At 42.2% G+C, this 26,816-nt stretch overlaps 1 protein-coding gene across 3 annotated transcripts in view; it reads left to right on the forward strand.

The window, feature by feature from the left end:
- Rprd1b (regulation of nuclear pre-mRNA domain containing 1B) overlaps window positions 1-26,816 on the forward strand; it is a 47,162-nt gene that overhangs the window by 7,325 nt on the left and 13,021 nt on the right. For 2 of the 3 annotated variants that reach the window (XM_021234433.2, XM_005082656.4), the window contains exons 3-6: window positions 8,746-8,879; window positions 13,578-13,690; window positions 15,346-15,472; window positions 20,329-20,504. In XM_021234433.2, coding sequence (XP_021090092.1) covers window positions 8,746-8,879; window positions 13,578-13,690; window positions 15,346-15,472; window positions 20,329-20,504 — 550 coding nt within the window. Of the gene's footprint in view, window positions 1-8,745; window positions 8,880-13,577; window positions 13,691-15,345; window positions 15,473-20,328; window positions 20,505-21,924; window positions 22,846-26,816 lie in introns of those variants that run through there. The other variant, XM_040733080.1, reaches the window with a different exon arrangement.

The following is a 26,816-nucleotide window of genomic DNA, read 5'->3' on the forward strand; positions in this document are numbered from 1 at the left end:
TGAAGAGATTCATTCTGGTATCAGACACATCTTTTGCCCCTGAATTCACCTACGGGATTTCTTTCTTGAGTATGTTTTCCATGGCTGAGTTGCCTCATTAGCTTATGATCAAAAGCCAGAGCTTGTAATATGAAGGAACCTTTTAGTAATTTCTCTTCAGTAGCAGAAATTGGTTACTGAGACTTCTTTATTTCCTTCTCAATTTCTAGTTTGCCAAAAATAGTAGCCATTACTGTCACTACAAAAATAGTCATTATAAGTGTGGAAAAGTAGAAGCTTGAGCTGGATTGTAGTGAGTCTGCTGCTCGAATTGCAGAGAATGCTGGATGGTGGAGCGCTCAGGCAGCTGGGTGGAAAGCTCACATCAGTTAAAACTTTACATCACTTGTGCTTATTTTCACTTCTTACTGTGGGTTTGAGTTAGGTTTCCAAGAGGATAATGGTGGTTTTTATTTTGTAGACAGTTATGTTTGTAAGTGTGCACAAAAAATACACAAATCTTTGCAAAAAGAAACTAGGAAGAGTGAAAATGAGACTAGTGGTTTAAACAAGAAATGTTCTGGGGTCTAAGAAGATGTGAGTGACAGGACTTAAAGTCTGTATTCCTTGAAGGATTTGAAATGTTCATTGGAATAAAATTAAGAGTCCAAAAGCTTTAAAAACCACATCTAGCTTTCTAAAGCTGGGAAAGATTTCTGCTTCTACCTGTGATCCTTGCTTTGCTGCACATGGGCATAGAAGTAGCAGAGCCTATTATTAACTTGAAGAACCTTCAAACAGCTGGTAAGCTTAAAGTGACCCCTGGAGCAGCTATCTGGGATTGGAGGCAAGGATTTGTTGTTTTGATAAGGCTTAGTTTGGTGCCTTAGATATTGCTCTGTCTCAAACACCATGTGAGTGGCTTTGGGTGCATAAGTTAAGTTTTCAAGCTCAAGTTTCCTACCTAGTTAAAATGCATGGGAACTTCTTATCTCTTAGTGATTGTGACTCCTAGTAGGGTGAGAAGTTCTCTAAGATCTGGTCCACGTTTTACTTAATTGTTTCCATGCACTACACTCCCAGTAGGGAAGGACTCTTTCTTTTCCTAGCTTCCAGGCTGCACACCCTGTAGTGCCTAGTGCACAGCCTTCAGTTCAGGAAATGCATTCATATAGCCTTTCAAAGGACTTTCCAAGACCCAGCAGCACTGGGGTCTGTCCTGGTGCTGAGCAGGGATTTAGTAAATATTTGTTGATTGAATTAGGATAATAGTGACTAATTGGGGAAAAGATCTGGTTTAAGGAATTACCCTACAGAGGTAGTAAATTAACATTTTTATTTAAAAATGATAATCTTTACTGTCTTAAATTTAAAAAGGACAAGTAGAAAGGACTAAAAGGTGGGTACCAAGATTCAGAGGGCTTGTCTAGTATGTGGATACATATTAAACTATACAGATGCCAAGTATGCCAACACACTCCTGTAATTCCAGTACTCAAGAGGCCAGACTGGGCTATGTAGTAAGATCTTGTCACCAAAAAAAAAAAAAAAAAAAAAAAAGGAACCAGGAGGCATTGGAAAAACATCTGGGCATAGTCTACCTGACTTTTCCCCAGCTCCTGTCTGCATTCCAGTCTGTTTAAGGTCCAGTTTGGACCATGTTTCTAGACTTCTCTCCTTTACCCCATCATTACAACAGAAAGTACAATAGCTACTTTAATACTAATAGATGTTATCAGCCAGAAGTATTTTCCTATGTGCTTTTGCTGTGGCCAAATGGTGAACAAGGTGGCCGACCCATTAATCCTCAAATTGATGGTCAATATTTTTATGATGCTTTATCCCTAAGAAAAAAATCTTTGAATTAGAGAAAGCACAATGTTCATTAATATGGGATATCCTTTTGTGTACTATGAATATGTGTTGCTTTTATTGGTTGATGAATGAAGCTGTTTTGACTAGTGGCCAGGAAAAATATAGCTAGATGGGAAATAATAAAGATTCAGAGAGAAAAAAGGCAGAGCCAGGGAGAAGCCATGTAACTGCTGGGGAAGCAAGATGTGAGGTAACAAGCCACGAACCTTGTGGAAAAATATGGAATATTAGAAATCATTTAATTTATATGTAGAGCTAGCCAGTAGCCTGAACCATCAGCCAAACAACCATAATTAATATTAAGCTTCAGAATGGTTATTTAACAAGTGTCTGCAGGGACCAGTGAGTGAGAGAGAAACCGGTCCACCGGGACCCGGTGAGACAGAGAAAAGCTTCCAACTACAGTTCATAGGGTACATGTTATTTGAGTAGCAGTTTAATTAACCAAACTATGAACATATTATGGTTATAAGTAGACTATTTTCTTTAAAGTTTGGAGGTAGTTACACATTCATCATTCAACATGTATGGGTATTCTTTGTGTGTCATGTGCTGATCCAGAGCGTGGGGATGTCAGGGAAGAAGGCAGACCAGGACAGTGAAGTGAACAAGATACTTTGAAATGATATGGACACAGTTAAGTAGAATAGTGCTCTAGGGTGGGATCTCCTCTAGGCATTGTGGGTAAGGAAGTGACATTTGAGAACCTAAGGTAGAAGTAATCATGTCGTCTTAAGAAGAACTGGATGAAAGCCAGTGTGGTTGGCTATGGTGAGCCAAGTGAGATGTAGCCCAGGTGAGCTCAGAGAGGTAGAAAGTGACCAGTTACATATTCCCCGAGAGTCTGTTCTGACAGGATGCCAGGCAGGAACAATTCCCATAGACATTATAAAATACCCTTCTTTTTTAAAAAGCTTGTATGTGCATATACGTGTATAACAGCTAAAAAGAGGTCATGAATTTGAAAGGGAGTTGGAATGAGTATATAGGGGGGGTTGAGAGAGGGAAGGGAAATGGTGTAATTATAATTTCAAAAAATAAAAAAAATTAAAAAGGGTAAATATCTAAAGCCTAGATAAAATTAAAGAGAAAAGAAACCTAAGAATATATCTAGGATTTTTTCCCCAGTCAATTCAATGGTTGTGCTACTTCATGAAAAGTTTAACCATTTATAAAATAATGAGTAAACACTTTTGGCAAAAGTTGTGCCTAAAATTTTTTTTCAGTATATTAGGAGATGTATCTTTTTATCCAACTACTCTAATGTATGATAAGGCAATGGGTATGTGTCGTCTCATTACAATGTAGAGAAGATTTTTGTTTGTTTGTTTTTTGGCTTATGAGACAGGGTTTCTCTGTGGCTTTGGAGGCTGTCCTGGAACTAGCTCTTGTAGACCAGGCTGATCTCGAACTCACTGAGATCTTCCTGTCTCTGCTTCCCGAGTGCTGTGATTAAAGGCGTGCACCACCACCGCCCGGCTGAAGATGTTTAAAAAATTTAAAGGCTTGTATTAGATTGAATAGATGACTCAGGGTAAAAGCCAAACTAGCTGAATCAGCAAGCTATAGGTACAGTTGACCCTGTCTCCATATGTAATATGGAGAGCGATTGCGGAAAGCACCTAATGTCAACCTTGAGCCTCTACATGCATATACACACCTGTGAAACACACACATACATATACTCAAATTGCTCACACATGCAGGCATACTCTGTGTGTGTGTGTGTGTGTGTGTGTGTGTGTGTGTGTGTGTGTGTGTGTGTAAAAGGCTTGTGTGGAGAATGGGTTGTGACGGGCAAGAAAGCCTGAGTTTGGAAGGTATTGCTCTGGTGTTGGCTAAGATGAGGTCAGTTAAGACATTTGCAGTGAGAAGGCTGTCTCTATTTATTGAATGCTTATTCTGTAGATGGTGTTTTCTCCCCTATAAAATTTACACAATGTATTGGAATTAAGTGGGAGTTGGCAGTGAGGAAAGAAATGTTTGGTGTAAGTGGAGGACTGATGGTGCTGTTTACTGAACTAAAGATGAGAGAAGAAGATTTGATGGAAGAAATGATTTTTGTTTTAGTTTGGCCACGTTACGTTTAAGATGGCTGGTTAGGTGTTCCAAGAGGAAATTATTGAATAGACACATGGGTAACGTACTTTAAAATTCATAGAGAGTTTTAAATTTTTTATTATTTTATGTATATGGCACTTTGCCTGCCTGCATGCATGTGTGCCATGTGTGTGCCTAGTATTCACAGAGACCACACAGGCATCAGGTCCTCTGGAACTGGAGTTATAGGCAGTTGTGAGCTGCCGGGTGGGTGCTGAGAATGGAATCTGAGTCCTCTGAAAGAGCAGCCAGTGCTGTTAACTGCTGAACTATTTTTCCTGCACCCCCGGTTCCTTAAAGGTTTTTTTTAAAATTACGTTTGTGTGTGTATATATATACTCTGTGTCTGTGCATGTGCTACAGCAAACATGTGGGGGTCAGAGGACAATTTTCAGAAGTCAGTTCACTCCTTCCACCATGTAAGTCCCAGGGATTGAACTCCGAGATTACAGACTTGATGGCACATACCTTTACCCACTGAGCCATCTTTTCTGATCCTAGACTTAACTTCTTGAGAGGTAAATCATGCCGAATACATGATACTTCTTTGTTGTTTGTGGGTCTGTGTACTTCTCCCAGGTGAGTTGCTACACCTAGGACTACAGGCAATCAGCAAAGGGGAAAGGTTCGTGGGCAATTGTGACTGCAGGTATGGAATTCATTCTTATGGGGAAGAGACTCAGCTGAGATTTGTGGAAGGCACCTCTGCCATTATTCTTACAAAGTAAGCGGTCATTCACATAGAACCATGTTGTTTACACAGTTGAGACACAAACCACCAAGATCAGTAGGAAGTGAGTAGAGCATCATCCCGAAACCTCAGTCCCTTAGTGTGCTCTGTCACTGTGGGAAAATAACGCCAGAGATAAATGTAAGGAAGTAAAGATCTCTCTGAGCTCGTGGTTCCAGAGGTGTCAGTTCCTGCTGCCAGCTCTGCCTCTTTTGGAATGTAAGGAAGCAGAGTGTGCTGGAGCCCTCATGATGGCCAGGAAAGACAGGAAGGGATTGGAGGGGGTCCCTCTGAAGCAGATCCCCTAATGGTCCATCCATCTGTGAACTCATTGATGATGTAAGCACCTTTATCCACAGCACCCTCATGGCTGGGGACAGAGTCTTCAGTATTGGATACTTTTTGTGGGACCACTTTATACACAAATGATTTTAGCAGTCACCAGCTGACAGTAGGTCTTTCTAGGACATAACATTTATATTCATCCCTTTTCTTTTCTTCTCTTCTTTTCTTTTCCTTTCTTTTTTGGTTTCTGTTTCTCTGTGTAGCCCTGACTGTCCTGGAACTCACTCTATAGACCTGGCTGGCTTCAAACACAGAGGTCCACGTGCCTCTGCCTCCTGAGTGCTTAATTCAAGTTTATTTTTAGTTTGTGTCTGTGTGGTGCATGTGCACATGAGTTCGGGTGCTTATGGAGGCCAGAAGCACCAGATTCTCTCCGGAGCTAGAGCTGGAGGTTGTTGTGACTAAGTGCTCTTAACTGCTGATCCACCTCTAGCCCCATCGATTCTTTTCTGAACAATTATGAAGACATTTTCTGTCCCTGCTTTGCATGAGGTATTGTGGGAAGAGCTGACAATCATTTTAGAAGAAAGGATTCTACTTCTACTAGGTCTACCACAGACTTGTTATATATGTGATCAGACTAATGTACAAATCAAAAACAAATATAAAATACACACGAGCACACACATGAAAAAATATATATTCAAAGAAATACCATTAAAGCACAGGAAGGAATGCTCCCAAGCCTAGCTTGGCAAGGGCTTAGATGTCCTGCTGACTCTTGGAGAAACAATTCGGTGTGAGCACACTACACATAGGACTTGTTCAGTTTTTTTGTTTGTTTGTTTTGGTTTTGTTTTTAAAGATTTATTTATTTATTGTGTATACAGTATTCTATCTGCATGTATCCCTGTAGGTCAGAAGAGGGCACTAGATCTGATTACAGATGGTTGTAAGCCATCATATGGTTGCTGGAAATTGAACTCAGGACTTTTAGAAGATAAACTAGTGTTCTTATCTTCTGAGCCATCCCTAGCCACAGTTTCATCAGTTTTGAACATCTGTATTAGAAAAGTACACATAAGTTGAATTTAATTAGAACTAAAATATGTATTAAACATTCAACATGCATACCCATTGTGTGGGTAGTTATTTCTTCTTTCCCCCCCTTGCTTAACAGCAAATTTTTTTTCTTTAAATTAGAAACAAGCTTGCTTCACATGTCAGTCCTAGCTCCCTCTCCCTCCTCTCCTCCCCCAACAACAAATATTTTTAAAATTACTTTTTCACTTAGATATTTCTCACATACACATTATTTATTTGTTTTGTTTGGAGACAGGTTTTCGTGTAGCCCAGGCTGGCCCCAAAGTATGTGTGTAACCAGGCGTGACATAAGGCTGATCTTTTGCCTTCACCCCTTGAGTTCTGGGGTTACAGGCATGCACCACCATGCCCCGTTTATGCACTGTTGGGGCTTGAACTCAGGGCTCTGTACTTGTTAGGCAAGCACGGCCAAATGAACTATATTTCCAGCCTCAAGAATCCTCAATTTAGAATGAAATCTGTGTAACCTGAAAAGGTGGTGCCTTTTTTTTTTCTTTTTTTTTTTTTGTCAAACTGCTTTCTTGTTCTAGTTATATCTGATTCTGGGTGCTGAAGTCTGTTTCACTGGAGTGACTTATTTCAAAACTGGTTAGTTTAATTTGTGACTTGAATGACTTTGCAGAAAAGTTAGAAGTCAAATGTTTTAAATAGAATTAAAAAAACATTATTTTTTAATTTCAAAAAAGATTGATTCAGCCAGTATGGTCTTTGTGGGAGGAAAAACAAGCCCCTGTGCTCAGAAATTGCTTTTATATGGGAAAAGTGAACAGCTCTTCTGCACAGCACGTGAGAGGTAGGCTAGTGGGACAAAACGAAGGCGGGGCAACAAGTGTTGTCACTGTGGGGACTAGGGAAGTGCTACTGAAGAGGGAGGGGGCCTCCCAGGGCAAAGCTGGCTGCTGCAGCTATGCTGAGAACCAGAGTAGGCAGGTGATGTTGAAAAGCCGTGAGGATTTGTGAGGACTGTCTGTTCTGAGAAGAATGGAAAGAAGTAAGAGTGCCTTCCCACAGCAGCTGGAATTCTTACTAAAGCTGGAGTGGGCTGTAGGAGGACAAGGCAGTAATGAGGCTGTCAGAGGAGACCTGTTGGAAATGGCTGCTGCTTTGGCCAGGCTGCTGACAGAGGAAGGTGTGAGAGTAATTCATATCTGGGTGTCTCCGCATAAACACCAGAGAGCTTGCTTATAGACGAGTTCTTTGAGATGTAGCAGAGAAGCATTTCCCTAGGGCTTACTTCTGACTTGAAAAAAATTATAAAAATTAATTTATACATTTCCTGACTTAGTACTTTGATCTCAGTGTAGTTGACTTGCTACTAGTCATTTGTAAGTAGGACATCTGGCCAGACCAGGCTGAGCCATTAGCATGGCATTGCAGAAGTGTGGTCAGAGCTCATGGTGGGTAGAGTTACCACCTCAGTTGAATTTGGTATTCTTGATATTCTTAGTGAAGACATTTGATTTGGCCTCTATGATGTGGAGGGCTTTTCTTTTGGCATAGCCTTATATATCTGAGTCTGGCCTCAAACTCACTGTGTAGTTGAGGATGGATGATCTTGAACTTCTGGTCCTCTTGCCTGTACCTCCTTACTGTTGGGATTGTAGAAATTACTATCCATGCTTATCTTTTGCAGTGTTGGGGATTGAATCCAGGACTAGATGAGCACATCAACTAAATTACATCTCTAACCCAAGATCTCCCATTTTTAATACTTATATTTTAATTTAATTTATTTGGAGAGAGACATGACCCACTCATGGGAGACAGGAACCTTTCCTATGTGGTCCTGAATATGGAAATCAGGTTATTAGGCTTGGAGGCAAGCATATTTGTTTGCTGAGCTAACTTGTGATCCCTAAGGTGACCCTTCTTAAGGTTCTCAGTGTTAAGATGTTGGCTTTTATGCATTCTCACTAAACAGAGTGCACAGGAGCCCACAGGTGGCAGACAGAGGGCCTGGGTCTCTTCAGAAAGTCTGCTTTTTCTGCTGCCAATATGTTGACTAGGTAGGAGATTAATGCTGTGTCAGCTGTATTCTGTTTCAAGAGCACCATACCAGGAAAACAATTACCTAGCTTTTTCTTTCAGGTATAAATTAAAAATAATTGCATTATTTCCATTGTTTTCCAGGATTATCCATTAGATATATGAGTGTGAACAGGGAACTTAATTCAGCGTGAAAGTCATTGTGAAGTAGTTAAGGATAAAACACTTTCAGCACATATTTGTATGTATGTAGAGGTGTTGGTGTGTTAATGTAGTAAATTTAAAACCTTAAAGATTTGGCTTATTTTAATTTCCAGTATATGTCTAGGATTCTATTTAAATTGATGACTTCTGAAAAGGCAAGTTGTCACAATTGATATGGTCAATTTGTTTTGTTTTTTGTTTCTTTCCTGTCTGTTAGAACTAAGCATATAGGCTTTTTTCCTATTCCCTCCATCTTTCAGATGGGAAAAAAGATTCCTTGGGTTATGGGATGCCTCTTCCCCGCTCACCATGGGAGGAATGTAGTTCCGTCCAGATTTGGGAGTCCAAGTAGCCCATGGTATACCACATTCTTGTTTTAAGTATGTTAATCATTTTGGCAGTTGTTGATTTTGTTTTTAAGTAGATCTGTCCTAATTAAAAACAAAAACTTAAGCTATATCTTTTCATTTTTTTCTGGGCAGAGAGGCAGATGAAGGCTGTAAAAAACCTTTAGAAAGATTGCTGAACATCTGGCAAGAACGAAGTGTGTATGGCGGCGAGTTCATACAGCAGCTGAAGCTGTCTATGGAGGACTCCAAGAGCCCTCCACCCAAAGGTAGAAACATCACCACATGTTTACAGCTCTTGGTCTTTGCTCCTCCCAATCCCACATGAAAAGCTGCAGTGGGGGCTGCTGGGGCTGCTGTGATCCACCAGCCGCTTTATGACTCTTCAGAGCGCGATGATCCTGAGCGATGGTGAGAATTTATCCAGTGCTCGCAGTGGGCAGGCCTGGTTCTTGTGCTCCTGCTGCGTGCTCTCACTTCCTCACTTTCTGTGTGTTCTTTTGCCCCCTTTGCTCTTCAGGCACTGTCCTCACACAGGGAAAGGAAGAACCAAGTTCTTTAGAGTTGTGCTTGGCTAAGGAATACCTCGTCCTGGTCCTGACATTGACCACAGCAGGGCCTTGGATAAGTACCTTGCCCTTTTAGAACTTGGTTTTCTTAATAATAAATCTAGTTTTGTATACTTTTATGGTAGTCAGTTTATTGTCTAGATTGATTTTGGTCTTTACTGAGCCCAGGGTATCCTTAGGAAGTATGTATGTGAATTTTAAAGTTCTTAAGAACTCATGTTATTTCTTTCTCTAAAGAGTAAGTTCACATGTTTGATTTTTCAGTCTCTGGTTAGTTGTGCTCACTCTGTAGACCAGGCTGGCCTCGAACTCAGAGATCCATCTGCCTCTGCCTCCTGAGTGCTGGGACTAAAGGCGTGCGCCACCACTGCCCAGCTGTTTGGGTTATTTTTAGTTAGCATGACAAGCTCCGAAGTACTCTTTACAGTTTGTTCCAGCTCTAAAATTACATATATGTTACAGTAAACTGAAAGACTTTCTAAGAAAATGTTTTCAGGTTTTGGGCCATTGTTGTTTTACTTAGAACTGTTAAAAAATACTTCTGAAAAGCAAGCTGTTTTTTGCCTTGGGTTCCAGTAGTGACAGCATTGTGGCCTTTGGAATTTGCACTGTAAATGTAGTTTGGAGAGATGTACCCTGCTTTACAGTTCATTCGGTAGAGTGCCTGGGACAAGTAGGAGAGCTCTTGAATTAAAGGAAGCTTGAAGCCAGGGTTGGAATGTCTGTTCAGCCATTGCTACACACATGTGTTAGGCTGTACGAGGTGCTTTGGAAAAGAGCACAGAGGAGGGAGAAACAATTGCACACCACAGGGAGCAGCCACAGATGTGGCCATGCTGGGAATGGCCCCTTTGGGGTTTGACCTTTTTTAACAGACTAGCAGTGACATGTGCTGGTGTCAGTTGTCTAAAGATAGTTTCTCTTCCCCATCATCCTTTAAAGACAGACACTCAATGGGCTCCCTGGGTATGTGAGTCATGGCAGCTCATTCTTGTGTTCTCAGGACCTGGATGACTAGTCATTTGCTACCATCCTTTCAAACACCCTTGACTTCCCCAGAGGCTCATTTCCAAATTTGAATAGTTCATTCATATTGCAGTATTGATTCATGGGTAATTCATTATCTTCAGGCAACTTGTAGAGTCTGCCTTTACAAGAAAAGATGTGGAACTTTTTAAAGAAGATTTTTCTTTGTTTATTTGTATTTATTAAACTTTTAATTATGCATATATGAACTGGAGTTACAGATAGCTGTGAGCTGCCATGTGAGTAAAGGGAACAGACTTGGGTCGTCTGCAAGAACAGCCTCTGTTCTTAACCACTTAGCTACCTTGTCAGTGCCACAGCAGTGTAAAGTTTATTTTGATCTTATATTCCTATTCTGGTGGCCACTCATTTCACATGGCACTTTTATTTCTGTAGTGGCTGAATGTGTGGGGTTCATACCACATGCCACATGTTAAGCAGCTACTGTGCACTGTGTACTATTGGGTACCTCATATGTAAACCATATGCTAGTGGGTTTTCCTCTTAACAATATATATTAAGTGTTTGTAAGCCTACAAAGTGACCATGTAAATTGAAACTATGCAAAAATAACTTAGTAGTAATCCATGTAGAAAACTGCAGTTCTGTGCCTTTTTTTTTTTTTTTTTTTTTGGTCAGTTAAAGCAGTGACTACAAATATATATATATATAGTGAAAAGAAAAACAATAAAATCAACAGTTGCTTTTGCTGGGCCCAGTGGCACATTCCTGTAGTCCCAGGACTCAGGAGACAGAGACAGGAGGATTGTTAGTTTGAGGCCAGTCTGGGCTACCTTGTGATTGGAAGGCCAGCTTGAACCACATAACAAGGCCCTGTCTCAATAAACCATTGTCTAGGATGAAGCTGAACAAGATCCAGTCCTTAAATTTCATTCTTAGAACTAGAAAAAATCAAAAAGAAGAAATATTGAAATAGTTATTTTCATTGTAAGAAATGTATCAAGAATAGTTTGAACAGTCTTGCCTTCAGTGTTTTAAAACTGGGAAAGTTCTTTTTAATATGTTTTGAAGGCTGGGTACTAGACAGGGCTTCACGTGTGTCAGGTAAGTAAGTGTTCTGCCTGTGCGTTAACATCCTCCGCCCTTTTTATTTTATTTTGAGACAGTCTTGCTGTGTAGTCCTGACTGGCCTTGAATTCTCAATTCCTCTCTCAGCCTCTGTCTGGCTGAGATTGCATTATTTGTTACTCAATACATTCTGAAAGTTGCTTTAGTGTGAAGTGTTTTTGTGGGATCACTTCTTCAACCATCATCCTCTTCACTTTTGCTGCTAATTTGGTATCACGAGGCCCTCTGTGCAGTGTTAGCCTCTCAGCATCACGAGGCCCTCTGTGCAGTGTTAGCCTCACGGCATCACGAGGCCCTCTGTGCAGTGTTAGCCTCACGGCATCACGAGGCCCTCTGTGCAGTGTTAGCCTCACGGCATCACGAGGCCCTCTGTGCAGTGTTAGCCTCACGGCATCACGAGGCCCTCTGTGCAGTGTTAGCCTCACGGCATCACGAGGCCCTCTGTGCAGTGTTAGCCTCTCGGCATCACGAGGCCCTCTGTGCAGTGTTAGCCTCACGGCATCACGAGGCCCTCTGTGCAGTGTTAGCCTCTCAGCATCACGAGGCCCTCTGTGCAGTGTTAGCCTCTCGGCATCACGAGGTCCCTGTGTAGTGTTAGCCTCACGGCATCACGAGGCCCTCTGTGCAGTGTTAGCCTCACGGCATCACGAGGCCCTCTGTGCAGAGTTAGCCTTACTCAAGCTCTTACTCCTCATCTCTCTTAGTGCTATTCAGATTCAGTTCCACCATGGCTTTAATTGCAGCTTCTTTGTTGTGCTTTCACTTTTATGGCCAATTCTCTACTTAATATTTTTATGAAATGTCATGTAGTATCTATCACTGAGAAATAGGGTGACACAACTATCCACTCACCTGTCCTTGTGGGCTGAGGAACTGATACACTATGACTGTCACTGCCAGACATGGCAGAAAAGAAATGATTGGTTATTGTTGTGATTTGGGAACTGAAATATTAGAGAAATCACTTCATCCCAGGACTCAGAGTTAATACACCTGGCCATGAGACCTGAAGTGTACTTGCTGCTGGGGACTGGTGTCATTTCACTAAACTGAGAGAGCTGTTCTCCATCTTAGCATTGTGCAAAACAGGGACAATCTCTATCATAAATGTGGCTGGATGTTTTCTCCCTTCCATACAACAAACAAAACTATAAGAAAAAATTACAATTCATGCTATTCATTGGCCTTCCTGTCTAACATAGCTAATTAATGAGTAAGATAGAAAATGGGAGCTGCATCCTTGGTTCCATAAGAGATGTAAGTGAACGTGTGTGCACCTTCCTGGTGAGTTACCCTGTATGTGCAACAAGTTCCAAGGCAGGTACCTGGTACCTCCTTTTTGACAGATAAAAGTACTTGTGCTTATTTGGTGTTGTGCCAGGGAGTTGTCTAACCTCCCTGGGTCCTTTTCTGCTTGTAATGGAATGTTCTGTCAGAGTTGTTGGAAGGATGAAGGTAAAGAAAGCATCACAATGCTCTGCACATACTTCGTGCCCAATATTTCTTTCAAATGCAGATTTATCATTTAGATTTATTTCCCCAGTTGTTTGTGCTTGTTTTGTGTTGCCCGATGTGATGCAATAGGAATGATTTTAGAATTAACACATCTATCATAATCACATAAAAGCACAGGGGACAGATAATAAAGAATGTAACTTGCCAGCCTCAAAAGTAGTTAATTCTAGAATGAAAACTTAAGTAATTTCTTCCAGTAGAATCAATCATGTTTCTCAGTAATAGTTTTTTTTATTTTACATTAAAATTGGGTTTATTCCGTTTTTAAAGAAAGAGTTTATAGGGTATTTTTGTACTTGAAATCTTTGACAGTTTTATTGATGAATTTGTCCCTCCTATTTATTTTCTAAAATGATCCTTGGAAAGCATAAAGCTGTTTCATATGCAGTGTGTTCTCTGTCCCCCTCATACATGTTGCTTTACTTCATTATATTATCTCATTTTTCTTACCATTTTACTGTTTACTTCTTTTGAAGGAAGGAAGGTTCTAACTGGTAGCTTGGGACATACCAGTTTTAGATGCTTTCCAGTAACATTTTCTTGGATTCAGAGTTGATCTGAGATGGCAGACTGGGAACTTTTTTGTCTCTTCAATAATATAAGAAGTTACACCAATTTAAAAGAACTAGCAAGAAAGTCAGCATGAAGCCATCTCTGAAACTGAACACCTTACCCCACCCCCACCCCAATTTTACCTGTGGTCATTGTACAGAGCATGGGATGCTTGTGCAGGACGTGCAGCTCACATTTGTCACATTATTTTCCTAGCAACAGAAGAGAAGAAGTCTCTGAAACGAACTTTTCAGCAGATACAAGAGGAGGAAGATGATGATTACCCCGGAAGTTACTCTCCCCAAGATCCTTCCGCAGGCCCCCTCTTGGTATGTGACCCTGGCACAAAATAACTCCAGGTGACCCCTAATTGAAGATCATGGCCACAAGGTGGCGCTTGTTACTAGTAGTGTGGCTTGTCAAAGGGCAGCGGGTACAATAGCTCACCCAGAACTTCTGAGACATCTGACTTCACCCTGCCTTTCACAGGATGACTTTATAATGGGTTTGTCTTATAAAGTATTTGGAATTTGTTTTGTCTTCTAAAAATGAAAAATATTCTTTAGAAGCAGATCTATATGGCATGATAAAGATGTTCTGAATCACTTTGCTGTGCCTGTTGCTAATAACACTCTTGTTTATAAACAAGCAACTTATTACTATCTAAGGACAGTCTTGTAACTGCCAGTAGAAAATTTACTTTACTATAGCCTCTGTTGAAAGTATTGTAACAGGGAGTTAGTATTTAAGGGTGCATTTGCCTTAGATAACCCCATATGAAATAAGTTTGGTTTGGTTCTTCTGTTTATTATCAAAGAAAATGAGCCACAACAAAACCAGATTGAGTAGCATTTAAGTGACTTGCCAAGTATCTTAATTTGAATTTGGATCTGTCATTATTCAGAGTCCATGCCCCATTTTTGTTTGTTTTGTTTTTAATGTTTTGAGATAAGAATCTTACTGTGTAATGCCAGCTGGCCTTAAACTTGACATCTTCCTGTTATGGCAGATCACATCTGTAATACTAGCACTGGGGAGTCTGAGGCAACAGGATCAGGAGTTTAAGGTCAGCCTGGCTATATAGTGAGGTCCTATTTAAAAAAAACCAATATTCCTGCTTCAGCTTCCCCAGTGCTGGGACGACAAGCGTATGCCATAATGCTTGGCTGTCCATGTCCTGTTGGTTGGATGAGACGGCCTCATGTCATCTTAACTGTATTCTACATGAACATGGTCAGGACATAGGTAACTAGGAAGTATGTATGTGTTGTGTAATGTTAAAACAATGGGTTAGACAGGATTAAATAAAAGCAATGTCAGGTCATATCTTTGCATCTAAGACCTTTAAAGGGTGGGAGCTTGGATCATCGACTTTCAGGATAACGTTCTTGGGTCATTGTGCTCTGCCACTTATCAGCATTCTGGGCTTTCTCATGGCTTGGGAAAGCCCCTTTGATAGATGCAGAAAATGCTTTTCTTGTTTTTAACTCCTAATGGGTTAATTCATTTGACATTTTAATGTTGGCAGTGATCTTTACTTTGTACAGCAAACTTTAAAAATAATTTAATCAGTCAACACACAGCTGTTCAACATCTGGTGCTTTTGTCTTTTTCTATATTATAGACTGTTTTATACTGTAAACAATGCTTCATTTGGAATTAAGCAGCATGAACTATTCTTAAGTTGCCGTATTAAGTTGCCAAAAATATGCTCTTTAATTAAAAAAAGCATTCTGTAAAGGTTTATTTATGTGTTGTAGACTTAGAACAATTAACTTCATGTCTTTAGGATCCATCCATATCATCTCCATCCACAAAGTCCTGGTAGTAACAATAGATGTTTGTGTGACTTTTGGCCTGTTTGTTTTTGGGTTTTTTTTTTTTTATGCTAAGAATGACCGTTTTTTATAATTTGCCTCAAGCTACTTTTCTTTAACTCCATTATGTCTTAATGGATTATATTATTTGTCTTTGCTGTTTATAGACTGAGGAGCTAATCAAAGCATTGCAGGATCTGGAAAATGCTGCATCAGGGGATGCTACTGTGCGACAGAAGATTGCGTCCCTACCCCAGGAAGTGCAAGATGTGTCTTTGCTGGAAAAAATAACAGGTAAGAAGGTCATTTAGGTGAAAGATAGGAAAGAAGGAGCTGCCTGTAGTCACGCTATATCCTAGGCAGAGACTGTCAGTGTGATGGGTGCTCTGCCATCTTGGCATGTGAAGCCATTCAGCATGCTGAACAAGGAAGTTCTTCACATTAAGAGTACTTCCTGCTCCTGCAGGGGAACTGGGTTCCAATTCAGACACCTACATTGGGCAGCTAATGATACCTTTAACTCCAGCTCAGGGCATCTGATATAGTCTTTTGGCTTCCATGAATACTCACACACATATGGCATACTCACATGCACTCATACATATAAATAAAAATAATACAGATAAATCTTGGGGCTGGAGAAATGACTCAGTAGTTAAGAGCTCTTACTGCCCTTTCATAGGATCTGGGTTTGGTTCCCAGCACCGCTTGTAACTCCAGTTCCAGGGAATCTGATGCTGTCTTTTGACTGCTTTCAGCATCAGACATACAGGCCATATACGGACACACATGCAGGCAAACACTCGTACAAATAAAAATCTTAAATAAATAGATAAAAATAAACCACAACAAAAGGAATTTTTGAAACAGAATGTACGTAGTGATCTGAATAGTTACAGCAGAAATGCTGAGGTGTCACAGCTGGCCACTCTCTAAATAAGATCTGTTGGCAACATGGCGCAAATAGTGTATGTGTAGAGCAGTAGAGATAGGCTGTAAACTCAAGATCCTTTGCTAAAAGGAAAAAAATGTATGATACACACTGACAAACTTTAAGGTGATTCAGTGCCTAGAATTCTAGGTGTGCTATTGAGCTCATCACAATCACTCCTGGTCAAATAGAGGAGTCTAGCCTAACCTCTTCTTAGCTATCGGCTTTTTATTATACCAGTCATGGCAATATATTTTTACACAGTGTACAAATATTCCACAACAGAGACTGGAAGGTTATACACTGAGAATTTGGAAGGCTGATTGGGGTGAACTTCTTGAGATAGGAGAGAGGGGCTGACTGCTGGGACTGTAAGTGCTCCTGATTTGCTACTGAGGGGAGCAGGAAAGTGAGGTAATAGCCAAGAAGTACTAGCTGGTAGGAGACAGCTACAGTTACCCTCCTATGCTGGTGGGAGACAGCTACAGTTACCCTCCTATGCTGGTGGGAGACAGCTACAGCTTCCCTCCTATGCTGGTGGGAGACAGCTACAGTTACCCTCCTATGCTGGTGGGAGCCAGCTACAGTTACCCTCCTATGCTGGTGGGAGCCAGCTACAGTTACCCTCCTATGCTGGTGGGAGACAGCTACAGCTTCCCTCCTATGCTGGTGGGAGACAGCTACAGTTACCCTCCTATGCTGGTGGGAGACAGCTACAGTTACCCTCCTATGCTGGTGGGAGACAGCTACAGTTACCCTCCTATGCTGGTGGGAGACAGCTACAGCTTCCCTCCTATGCTGGTGGGAGACAGCTACAGTTACCCTCCTATGCTGGTGGGAGACAGCTACAGTTACCCTCCTATGCTGGTGGGAGACAGCTACAGCTTCCCTCCTATGCTGGTGGGAGACAGCTACAGTTACCCTCCTATGCTGGTGGGAGCCAGCTACAGTTACCCTCCTATGCTGGTGGGAGACAGCTACAGCTTCCCTCCTATGCTGGTGGGAGACAGCTACAGCTTCCCTCCTATGCTGGTGGGAGACAGCTACAGTTACCCTCCTATGCTGGTGGGAGACAGCTACAGTTACCCTCCTATGCTGGTGGGAGCCAGCTACAGTTACCCTCCTATGCTGGTGGGAGACAGCTACAGCTTCCCTCCTATGCTGGTGGGAGACAGCTACAGCTTCCCTCCTATGCTGGTGGGAGACAGCTACAGCTTCCCTCCTATGCTGGTGGGAGACAGCTACAGCTTCCCTCCTATGCTGGTGGGAGACAGCTACAGCTTCCCTCCTATGCTGGTGGGAGACAGCTACAGTTTCCCTCCTATGCTGGTGGCTCTTAAGAAAGGAGAAATGAAGGGGACGGGGAAAACTTGGGGACTATCAGAAATTAAGTGTTTGAGTGAGTCAACCCAGGAATCAGGGTTCCTGAGCCCAGATAGAGGAGGCAAGGCCTGGGGAGGGCAGGCCAGAGCACAGCCACAGTCAACCCCAGGTAATATCTGCTTCTGCATTTGGACTACAGTTTTTGTGTAAAACACTCTCCCTTTTTGGTCTCGAACTAACAGATCTGCCTGCCTCTGCCTCCCAAGTGCTGGGGTTAAAGGCGTGCACCACCACTGCCCGGCTACCCCCCCTTTTTAATTGAAATTTTTTCATGATATATTCTGATCACAGTTCCCCCCTCTCACCTCTTCCCAGATCCTCCCTATTTCTCCACCCGTCAACTCCATACCTTCTTTCTCTCTTTTGAAAACAAATAGAAGAACAAATAAACCATAATTAAACACACACAAAGAAACAAAACATATAAAAACAGAAAATCAGAAACCCATATATATAAGCAAAAGACCAGTAAGGTGAATTTTAACTAACAAATTACAGGACAAAGCATCTTAAGTACCATCGAGTTCGTTTCATGTTGGCCATCTACTGCTGGGCATGGGCCTGCCTGTAAATGTGGTTTGTATGTCCAGAGAGACTCCACTAGAAAAAACTAATATTTCCTTTGTGAAGATTTGGGGCTTAGAGATAGTTAGGAATGGGGGCTCTTGTCCACTTCTACTCAGCACTGGGGCCCTATCTGCCTCAGACCTGTGCAGCTCCCATGCATGCTACCACAGTTTCTGTGAAGTCATATGAGCATCAGTCCTGTTGTGTTTGGAAGACACTATTTCCTTAGTGTCCTCCCTCCATCCCCACTGGCTCTTGTTCTTATAACCTTGGGGTTCCCTGAGCCCTAAGGGGAGGGGTTTGATGAAGACATCTCATTTAGACAGTCGGCCAGTCTGTCTCTCTCTCTCTCTCTCTCTCTCTCTCTCTCTCTCTCTCTCTCTCTCTCTCTCTCTCTCTCTCTCTCTCTCTCTCTCCCTCCCTCCCTCCCTCCCTCCCCTCTCCTCCCTCCCCCTTCTCTTCCTCCTCCCCCTCCCCCTGGTGGTTGAGCAAGACACTAATCTGATTCCCAGCCTGTGGTTTTGTGTAACTCTTAAGTGATAAAATGTGGTTTCTGAGTTCCAATTACTTGTATAAATGATCTGGTTTCTTTATACAAGTTCTCGTGGGTGAGAATTGATTTTTTTTTATCTTAAATCTTAAAAATTAGTATTTCCTTGCCATTTTTGCCACAGGTGTCTAGCAATTGCTGTTATAAAGAGATCGGCAGTCTAGAGCTGACAAAGCCGAAGGTAGCCACTCAGCTTGCTCACTGCTCGCACTGCCAGTCTGCACTGCGTTGGTCCCTGCCCTCTGTCCCAGGCCCTCTGCCCACCTTGCTTTGCTCACTCATCCCAAGTGTGTGTTCTCTAACCCAAGGAGGGAGGAAAACCTCATCTGTGGCATCAGGGAGCCCTCAGCAGTTCATTTTCCGGTGTTCACAGAGGCAAGTAAGGACCAGATAGCTACTCTGTGCTGGAACCTCTAAATTCCATTGCCTGGACAAACTGTCTGTGGAACTGCTGGCAGCTCTGGTAACCTCTATTTTGAAGCATCAACCTACTATTTTCACCCAAAAGACCTTTTTCTTTTATTTATTTTTAATATTTTTTTATTTATGTTTATATGTGTGCCTATGTGAGTTTATATGCCCCACATGTATGCAGGTGCCGAAATTTCATTGGATCCTCCAGCACTGGAGTTACGGGTGATTGTGAGCTACCTGATGTGGGTGCTGAGAACCAAATCCAAGTTCTCTAGAACAGCAATAAAGTGCTCTTAATCACTGAGCCATCTCTCCGGCCCCCAAAAGAAAGATGCACGTGTTTAAACTTACAGCATCACCACACAATTGCAGCAGTTCCTTATGGCTAAATCATCCTTTTGTCTCTGCTCATTTGTACACCAGCCTCTGTTCAGCACTTCTTTCCAAGAATACCTTTCTTGTACTTAGTGTTTCTCTTCTTTCCCCAAAGCATGGTTGACAGGACACATTATGTGGACGTGATATCAGTCTGCTCAATGATGACTGACACTTAAAATGCAACACAAGATATCGTGCACATCTAAGAAAAATATGTTTCCCCCTTCTTTTTTCTGTTTTGTTTTGTTGTTGTTTTTAGGATCTTGCTGTGTAAGCAGGCTGATCGGAATTTGTGGCAGTCACCATACGTGGCACTGCTTCTTATTTGTGTTTTTATAAACTATTTCTACTGAGGGTCATGTTCACATACATCTGAAAGACCCTTCCTCCTTTTTAGATCCTATATTTTGCAAGCGTGGGAGGCAAACTTATTCCCACATGCCAGGCTTTTTCTCTGGTGAACAGAGTTATGCAGGTCAGTTTCTGAGACCACATCTGAGCCCCTCATACAACTTCTGTTTCCTGTCAGTCTCTCCACACCCAAGAGTGAGTACTTGCTCTGTTCAGAACAGTGGAAAACATATTCTTAGTGCAGTAATAGAAGCAAAAGTGCTTCATCTTCTCGGAGGCGAGGGATATCATTTCACAGATGACCCTAAATATCTGTATGCTGGTTGTTTGGAGAGCTTTTGCTGGAAGCTCTTTCAGCCTGCCAGCTTTCCTGCCCCATCCAGTTGCCTCACTTCAGGTAATTAGGAAATGTGTCTTATTGACAGAGTTGGCACCTTTGGATTCTTGGCTGGCCAGCATTGTTGGTTCGCAGGTTCCGGTTTATTCTTGGATTCTGTGAACCTTCTCTCAGGAATGTTTGCAGTCATACCTGTGTGATTTGTATGTTGTCTGTTTTCTGCTCTTATTTGTACTCAGACAAAGAGGCAGCTGAACGTCTTTCAAAAACAGTAGATGAAGCATGTCTCTTACTAGCGGAATATAACGGGCGCCTGGCAGCGGAACTGGAAGACCGGCGCCAGCTGGCTCGGATGCTGGTGGAGTATACCCAAAACCAGAAAGAGGTTTTGTCAGAAAAAGAGAAAAAGCTAGAAGTGAGTACATTGCAGAACAGACCTAAACTGCCTGCCCTTCCTATTTTATTCCTGGATTAACCTTTATTTTTATCTTCTGAAAACTAGAAGTGTCCATCGGATAACTGTGTTTACTGTAGCCTAGTTAAGAGCTGAAGTCATGCTTTTAGCATGTTCAGGAAAGAAAAACTCACATTGTGAAAACAGTGGCAGCATTTAGGATCTTAAAATTGCTTCAGTTTAGAGTTGAAACATTATAAATTGAGATACAGAAGGGTCAGCAAAACCAAAGGGTACTTACTTATTTATATTTGGGAATCTGAATTGTTTTGAGGTTTATTTCTGACATATACACATGCTTACCAGTAAGTTTCCTGCCTCCAACCTCTTCCTGTACATATTCTACAAGTTCAGTTGTGTTTATGTAGCCTGATTCAAACTGGGCAGGAACCCATTTTTCCTGAGTTGAGAGCATGTATCTGGGTGTCTCCAGCAAGAAAGGGTTTAGAATCCCCTCACCATCTGCTTAATTCAGATTAGCTCCTTGTCCTTGGGGAGCAGAGCCATCAGTGTGGCTGTTGGGGTTCCGTCTGCCCCACGTTGTTGAGCTTTGTTTCTTAGCAGTTTCTCCTCTCTGTTTCTGGGAAGGACAGAGGGGTCTGAGTCAGAGAATAGCTCATAATGATCGCAAGAAACATCTCATGACGTCCCCTCAGTAGATAAGGGAGCGGAAGGCCACCCTTTTCCCGCTAAGGAAAATTCTCTGACACAGAGGGAGGGAACACTGAGCTAGCTCTGGTGATTGTTACATTGGTCATTCTGTGGTCAGCTGACTAGAGAGGGAATGCCAGAGCCTTACCTGCAATGATTTTGGAAGCTGTGATAGGTAAAGCTGCTGGGGACTTCAACCGTCTAGCCAGCTTGAATGTGGAAGATAGGAGACAGCTGAGCAGTAGTGTGGCTTTCCTGTAGATTCAGCACTGACCAGAACCCTAAAGGGAACGTCATCAGCAGTAGCAGACGGCCATTTATCTGAAGCGCTCATCTTTCACTGAGGAAGCATTTCAGCACAGTACCTTGGGACTAATAAGAGATTGTAATTAATGATTCTGGTTGTAAGTCATTGTGCCATCTGTTGAACTGCCCCTTGGCGACACATTAAGGGCTTTCTCTGATCTGTCAGACATTGATTATCATGAGCAGCTGTTGTTGGGTGGAACGTGACAAGCACCACAGAGGACAGTCTTTGAGAAGGAGACTGTTGGTAGAGCCTGTTAAGTCTTTGTTCTATCCCTTCCCCAGCTGCAGTTAGCTGTCTGGTTCATAGGTGACTGTTCTGCACAACAGGTAGCTTACTGGATGCCCCAAGAGGTTATGAGGCATAGAGGTCACAGTTCAATCCATTCTGTAGTTTTTCAGTCCCATTGTTTCTATTTCATAGAATGGCATGGCTTTGGAACCCAGCACTTGAGGATGGAGTAGGAAGACCCTGGTACTGCAAGACAGAACTCAACTAGCCAACTGGGCAGGACCATTCTTTTTATTTCTGAAAATAAAAAGAAGTTTGCTACATTTGAAAAAGAAAATGATTAGATAAAAATGTTAGAGGCTGATGGATGGCATTAGCTCTTTACCCATGCTTACTAAACACATGAACAGTCTGCTCTTCTGAGTCTACTATTTCCTCTCACCCCTTATAATAGACAGATCTTCATTCTGTCCAGACGGTGGTGGTAATACCCAGTGTACAGCTTGAGAGAAACCTCAATGCCACAATCCCTCCACCTCCCTTTCGTAATTGTTGGTCCTGAACACTGCCAAATCAGAAGGCTAGTTAAATCTTGTCTGGAAACCTCTCGTTGCCTTCAGTGTGTAAATGCCACAGTTGATGGGCTCCTGATGTACAGGTGTTTTTTTGGGAATCTTTCCCCACAGCTCAAATTTGTGAATACTTAAGTTTATTCTATATTTTATTCGGTGGCTTTGTATTTTCCTTTAGATAGGAAGCATCTCTTTTCCTTTCCATTAAGAACTTTATGTTGGTTTCTAGTAGCTTCTGAATCTTGAAGTGGCAGAGGTGCTGGGTCAGAGTCCAGAGGGGAGGAAGACCCATTCTTGCTCCCAGAAGGAAATTGCATTTCAAGGAAGTCATAATCTGGTGTCAACAGAATAGGTGAATATAAACCAAACAAGTTAAGACAGTTGACAATTCTGGTTGTGGTTTAAGATAATCCCTGATGGGAAATAAAGCCTTTTTGTAAAAGGAAATGGCAATTGAAGGAGAGACATATGTTTATAGAAGGGGAGCAGCCAGAGGCCTGGACAGGTGTATGAAGAGAATAAAGCGTATGGTCTGCAGCCATAACCACCCTGAGCGTGCCCAGTCTTGTCTGTTCTCAGAGAATAAAGTGTATGGACAGAGGCACTGCAGACCCCATGTGGAACTGGGGTCTTGTCTTTATGGAGTCACCAGTCTGTACCTGTTCACTGATGGACACATGCACAAAGATGGGTAAAATGTGCCTCTTCCAAAGGAGTTCTGCTTGAAAGAAAGAAATCAAAGGGTCAGATTCCTGCAGTCTCACCTTCTAGCACAGCAGCTTCCTGCACTGTCACGAGTGTGTCCATGGTCTAGACTGAAAGGGGCTGTCTGTGGTGCACTAAGACTGCGAAACAGGAGAGAGTTCCAGATGCATCCCTAGCTACAGCTTGTTTGTAGTTTGAGGTGGAAATGTATGTAACATAAAGTTAACCATGTTAAAGAACCTCGATTTCAGTGATGTTTAGTACTTCATAGTATAGAGCAGCTATCCTCTAACATTTTCAGCACTGCCCTTACCCTCGATGCCCCTGGGAATTTTATATACTCATGCCTCTCCTTTTAACTAGATAATAATTTGAGATTATCCACAAAGTACCATGTGCCAGTACTTCATTCTTACTGAGGATGAATGTTAGTGCAAATATTGATAATTATTGCAACAGTAATAGCTATTAGCTATTATATGGATCTACCAAATTTGTCTGTTTGTTATTATTGATGAGCATTTGACATCTACTTTTCTGTTACTGTGAGTAATGAATAATGCTGCTGTATAGACAGTGATGTACAAGTTTTTGTAGACATCTTTTCATTTCTCTTGAGTGTGTGTTATACTAGAATTGAAGTTTGCTAGATCAAATGGTGATTCTGTGTTTAACCTTTGACACCTATCCAACTATTTCCTATAACAACTGCCCCATTTTCTTTTTCTTTTTTCTTTTTTTTCTTGAGATAGGGTTTTTCTGTGTAGCCCTGGCTGTCCTGGAACTTGCTCTATAGACCAGGCTGGCCTCGAACTCAGCAGCCCTCCTGCCTCTGCTGCCCAAGTACTAGGATTAAAGAAGTGTGACACCACTACCCAGCATCAGCTCGCCCATTTTCTGCTGCCAACACCAATGTACAAGCCTCAGTTTCTTCACATCCTTGACAGTACTTACCACTTCTTTCTTCTATCCAGCCTAGAGAATGTGACTTGTACCTGTGGTGGTTGATTTGTGGTTCCCAGAGTAGCAGTAGCAATGAGCATCCTCACCTGCTCCGCGACTGTTTGTTGTCCTTGTTGGAAGCCTGTCTATTCAAGTCCCTTTGTCCATTTTCCAGTTGGGTTGTTTGCAGTTTGAGTCTTAAGTGTACTTTATGTACTTGGATAGCTGTGTTCTTACCAGATAAGATTTGCAAATATTTTCTCCTATTCTGAAAGTCATTTTTATTTTGATGAGTTCCAGTTTTACTCTTAATTTTTGATTTTGTTTTGGGTGTTGCTTCTGAGAACCCATTGCCCAATTCGAAGACATGAAGATTCTCACTTTGTTTTTTAGGAGCTTTAGTGTCTGAACTCTTACATTTAGGGTGTCATCGGTTCTGGGTTAGTTTTGTATATGATGTGAGGTAGGGAACCAACCAACTCCTGTTGTGTATAGATGTTCATTTAGATGTTCATTTGCCCAGCAGCATCTGTGACTGTTCTTCCTCCATCTGAATGTGTGACACCCTTGTCAAGAAACAGCTGACCATAGATGTATGTATTCTCAGTTGGGTACCACTGACCTCTGTATGCCCCATGATGGTACATCACTTCAGCATGTAGCTCTGTAGGAAGTTTGAAAGAAGAATAAGTCTTCAATCTGCCCCTCCCCACCTCGAATTATTTTGTGTAAGACCTCTTAAAATTTCATATGAATTTAAGACTTTCCCATCACCATTTCAGTTTCTACAACAGAAAAAAACGCCATTTGAATTTTACTAGCAATTGCATTTAATCTTATTGGTGGTGGGATCTTGTTTTATGGTTTGTGAACAAGCGCTAGATGGCCTTGCATTAAGCCTGCTTTAATCTCTGCTGCAAATTCTTTTTCCTTTTCTTTTTTTGCTTTTTTTGAGATAGGATTTCTTTGTGTAACAGCCCTGGCTGTCCTGGAACAAGCTAACCTCGAACTCACAGAAATCTGCCTGCCTCTGCCTCCGAGTGCTGGGATTAAAGGCGTGCACCACTACCACCCACGCTTCTGCTGCAGAATTTTAATAAGCATACTATAGTGTCACTTACTGATGTGTTTGGCACCATTAAAGCCTTGCTTAAGCACCATAAGTCTCCTTGGCACAGATTGAGGGTAGAAATGTCCTTTCAGTATCTGGTGGTGCTCCTCATCTCTAGAAAGCATGAATGTGTATTGTCAGCAAAGTTCCCAGGCTGTGGATGTCTGTGTAACAGGATTATTGAGTTTAAGACATTGTAGAGAACACATGGTATGATTTTGAATTGGTGAAGAAACTTAGACCTGTAGGGAGCTAGCCATAGGGCAGGAGTAGAATCTGGGACACACACACACACACACAATCTCATAGCTTGCCATTCAGGTTTGTAATGTTTTGTTTTTGAAACTTCATTCCATGAGAAAAACAGCAGGAAGACATCTTACTCATTACAAGAGCAGCCAGAGTTGAGTCATTTAGACAATCCCCAAAACATCTTGTTGTGGAGCAGTGATATCTTATGCAGGAAAGTGACAGCAACAGTTGGCAAGCATTCCAGAATGATCTGTGACTATTTGAGAATCCACTTTGCTCCTTGATGCCCTCCATGTGTGGCTTGGTGGCAGGGAGAAGTGAACTCGAGGCTGTTGCTGTTTCTCCACACCTCTTCCTGGCCTGTAATGAATCCTTAAGAATTTGACTTCAGACAACACAGCTGGGAGGGCAGAATGATGAAAAGTCCAGCATTGCCATGTGACTCTATGTATTTCTGTGTACTGCAGGTTTTAACAACTCGAGAAATTCTTTGGCTCCAGCCAAGGGGCTTCTAAACCACGCTGATGATGGCCTGTTGGTTTTGGCAGCGTTTCTTCTTCCTCTTCAGGGTGCAGATGTTTAGAAACATTTGTTTTGACAATGGTACAAACAGTAGGTGGAGATAGAGAGCTCCCTTTTGTCAGCTTTGGAATACAGTCTTCCTCTTTCCCACAGGATCAAAACCACAATCTTATCTCATTTTCCCTTACAGTCTAGTCCTTGTTTTTCACAAAAGAATTAAGCACCAGGTTTAAATGAGGAGCTCAAGGTCATAGTGCCAGTACGGGATCTCCTGACTCCAGTGAACATGACTGCAGCTGACCTACATGGAGCGTGTCAGGGTAGCCACGTGTCCTGAGACAGACTCGAGCTGGCCCCACCTATCTGCCCTTGCAGCAGACAGCTCTGTCCTCACCAGCCCATCATTATCACCTCTAAGGGCAGTTAGAACACGTAGTGAAGATGCAGTTCTGCTCACAGCTGCTAGGTGATCCTGGGGGCTGGTACCTAGATCCTTTCCCTAGCTGACCATGGCTTGCTCCCTGCCTTGTTAAGGGCCTCTTCCCCGCCTCCTCCTCTTTATGTTTCCCTTCAATCTGTGAGGGCTTGTGTTGGGTTGGTATTTGGGCTTCCATGAGTGACATGGGACTGGACATTGGGGTATTGGACATTCCTCTTAATTCTTTCACTTGGCTAACTCTTACAGTGAAGGCCAGATTCTATCCAGAGCAGCAGTCTAGCAGGGTGTGAATAGTGTGTATATGAGTGTATGTGAGCAGTGTGTGTGTGTGAGTATGTGAGCAGTGAGTGTGTGTGTGTGAGTATTGTGTGTGCATGTGTGTCAGTAGTGTGTGTGAGTGTATGTGAGCAGTGTGTATGGATGTGAGCAGTGAGTGTGAGTGGATGGGAGCAGTGTGTGAGGTGTGTGTGTGTGTGTGTGTGTGTGTGTGTGTGTGTATGTGGTGCTATGTCTCTGAGCTGAACCCCCTAGCCCACTGTTG

The sequence above is a fragment of the Mesocricetus auratus genome, unplaced genomic scaffold (genome assembly GCF_017639785.1).
Source record: "Mesocricetus auratus isolate SY011 unplaced genomic scaffold, BCM_Maur_2.0 Super-Scaffold_100028, whole genome shotgun sequence".
NCBI lineage: Eukaryota > Metazoa > Chordata > Mammalia > Rodentia > Cricetidae > Mesocricetus > Mesocricetus auratus.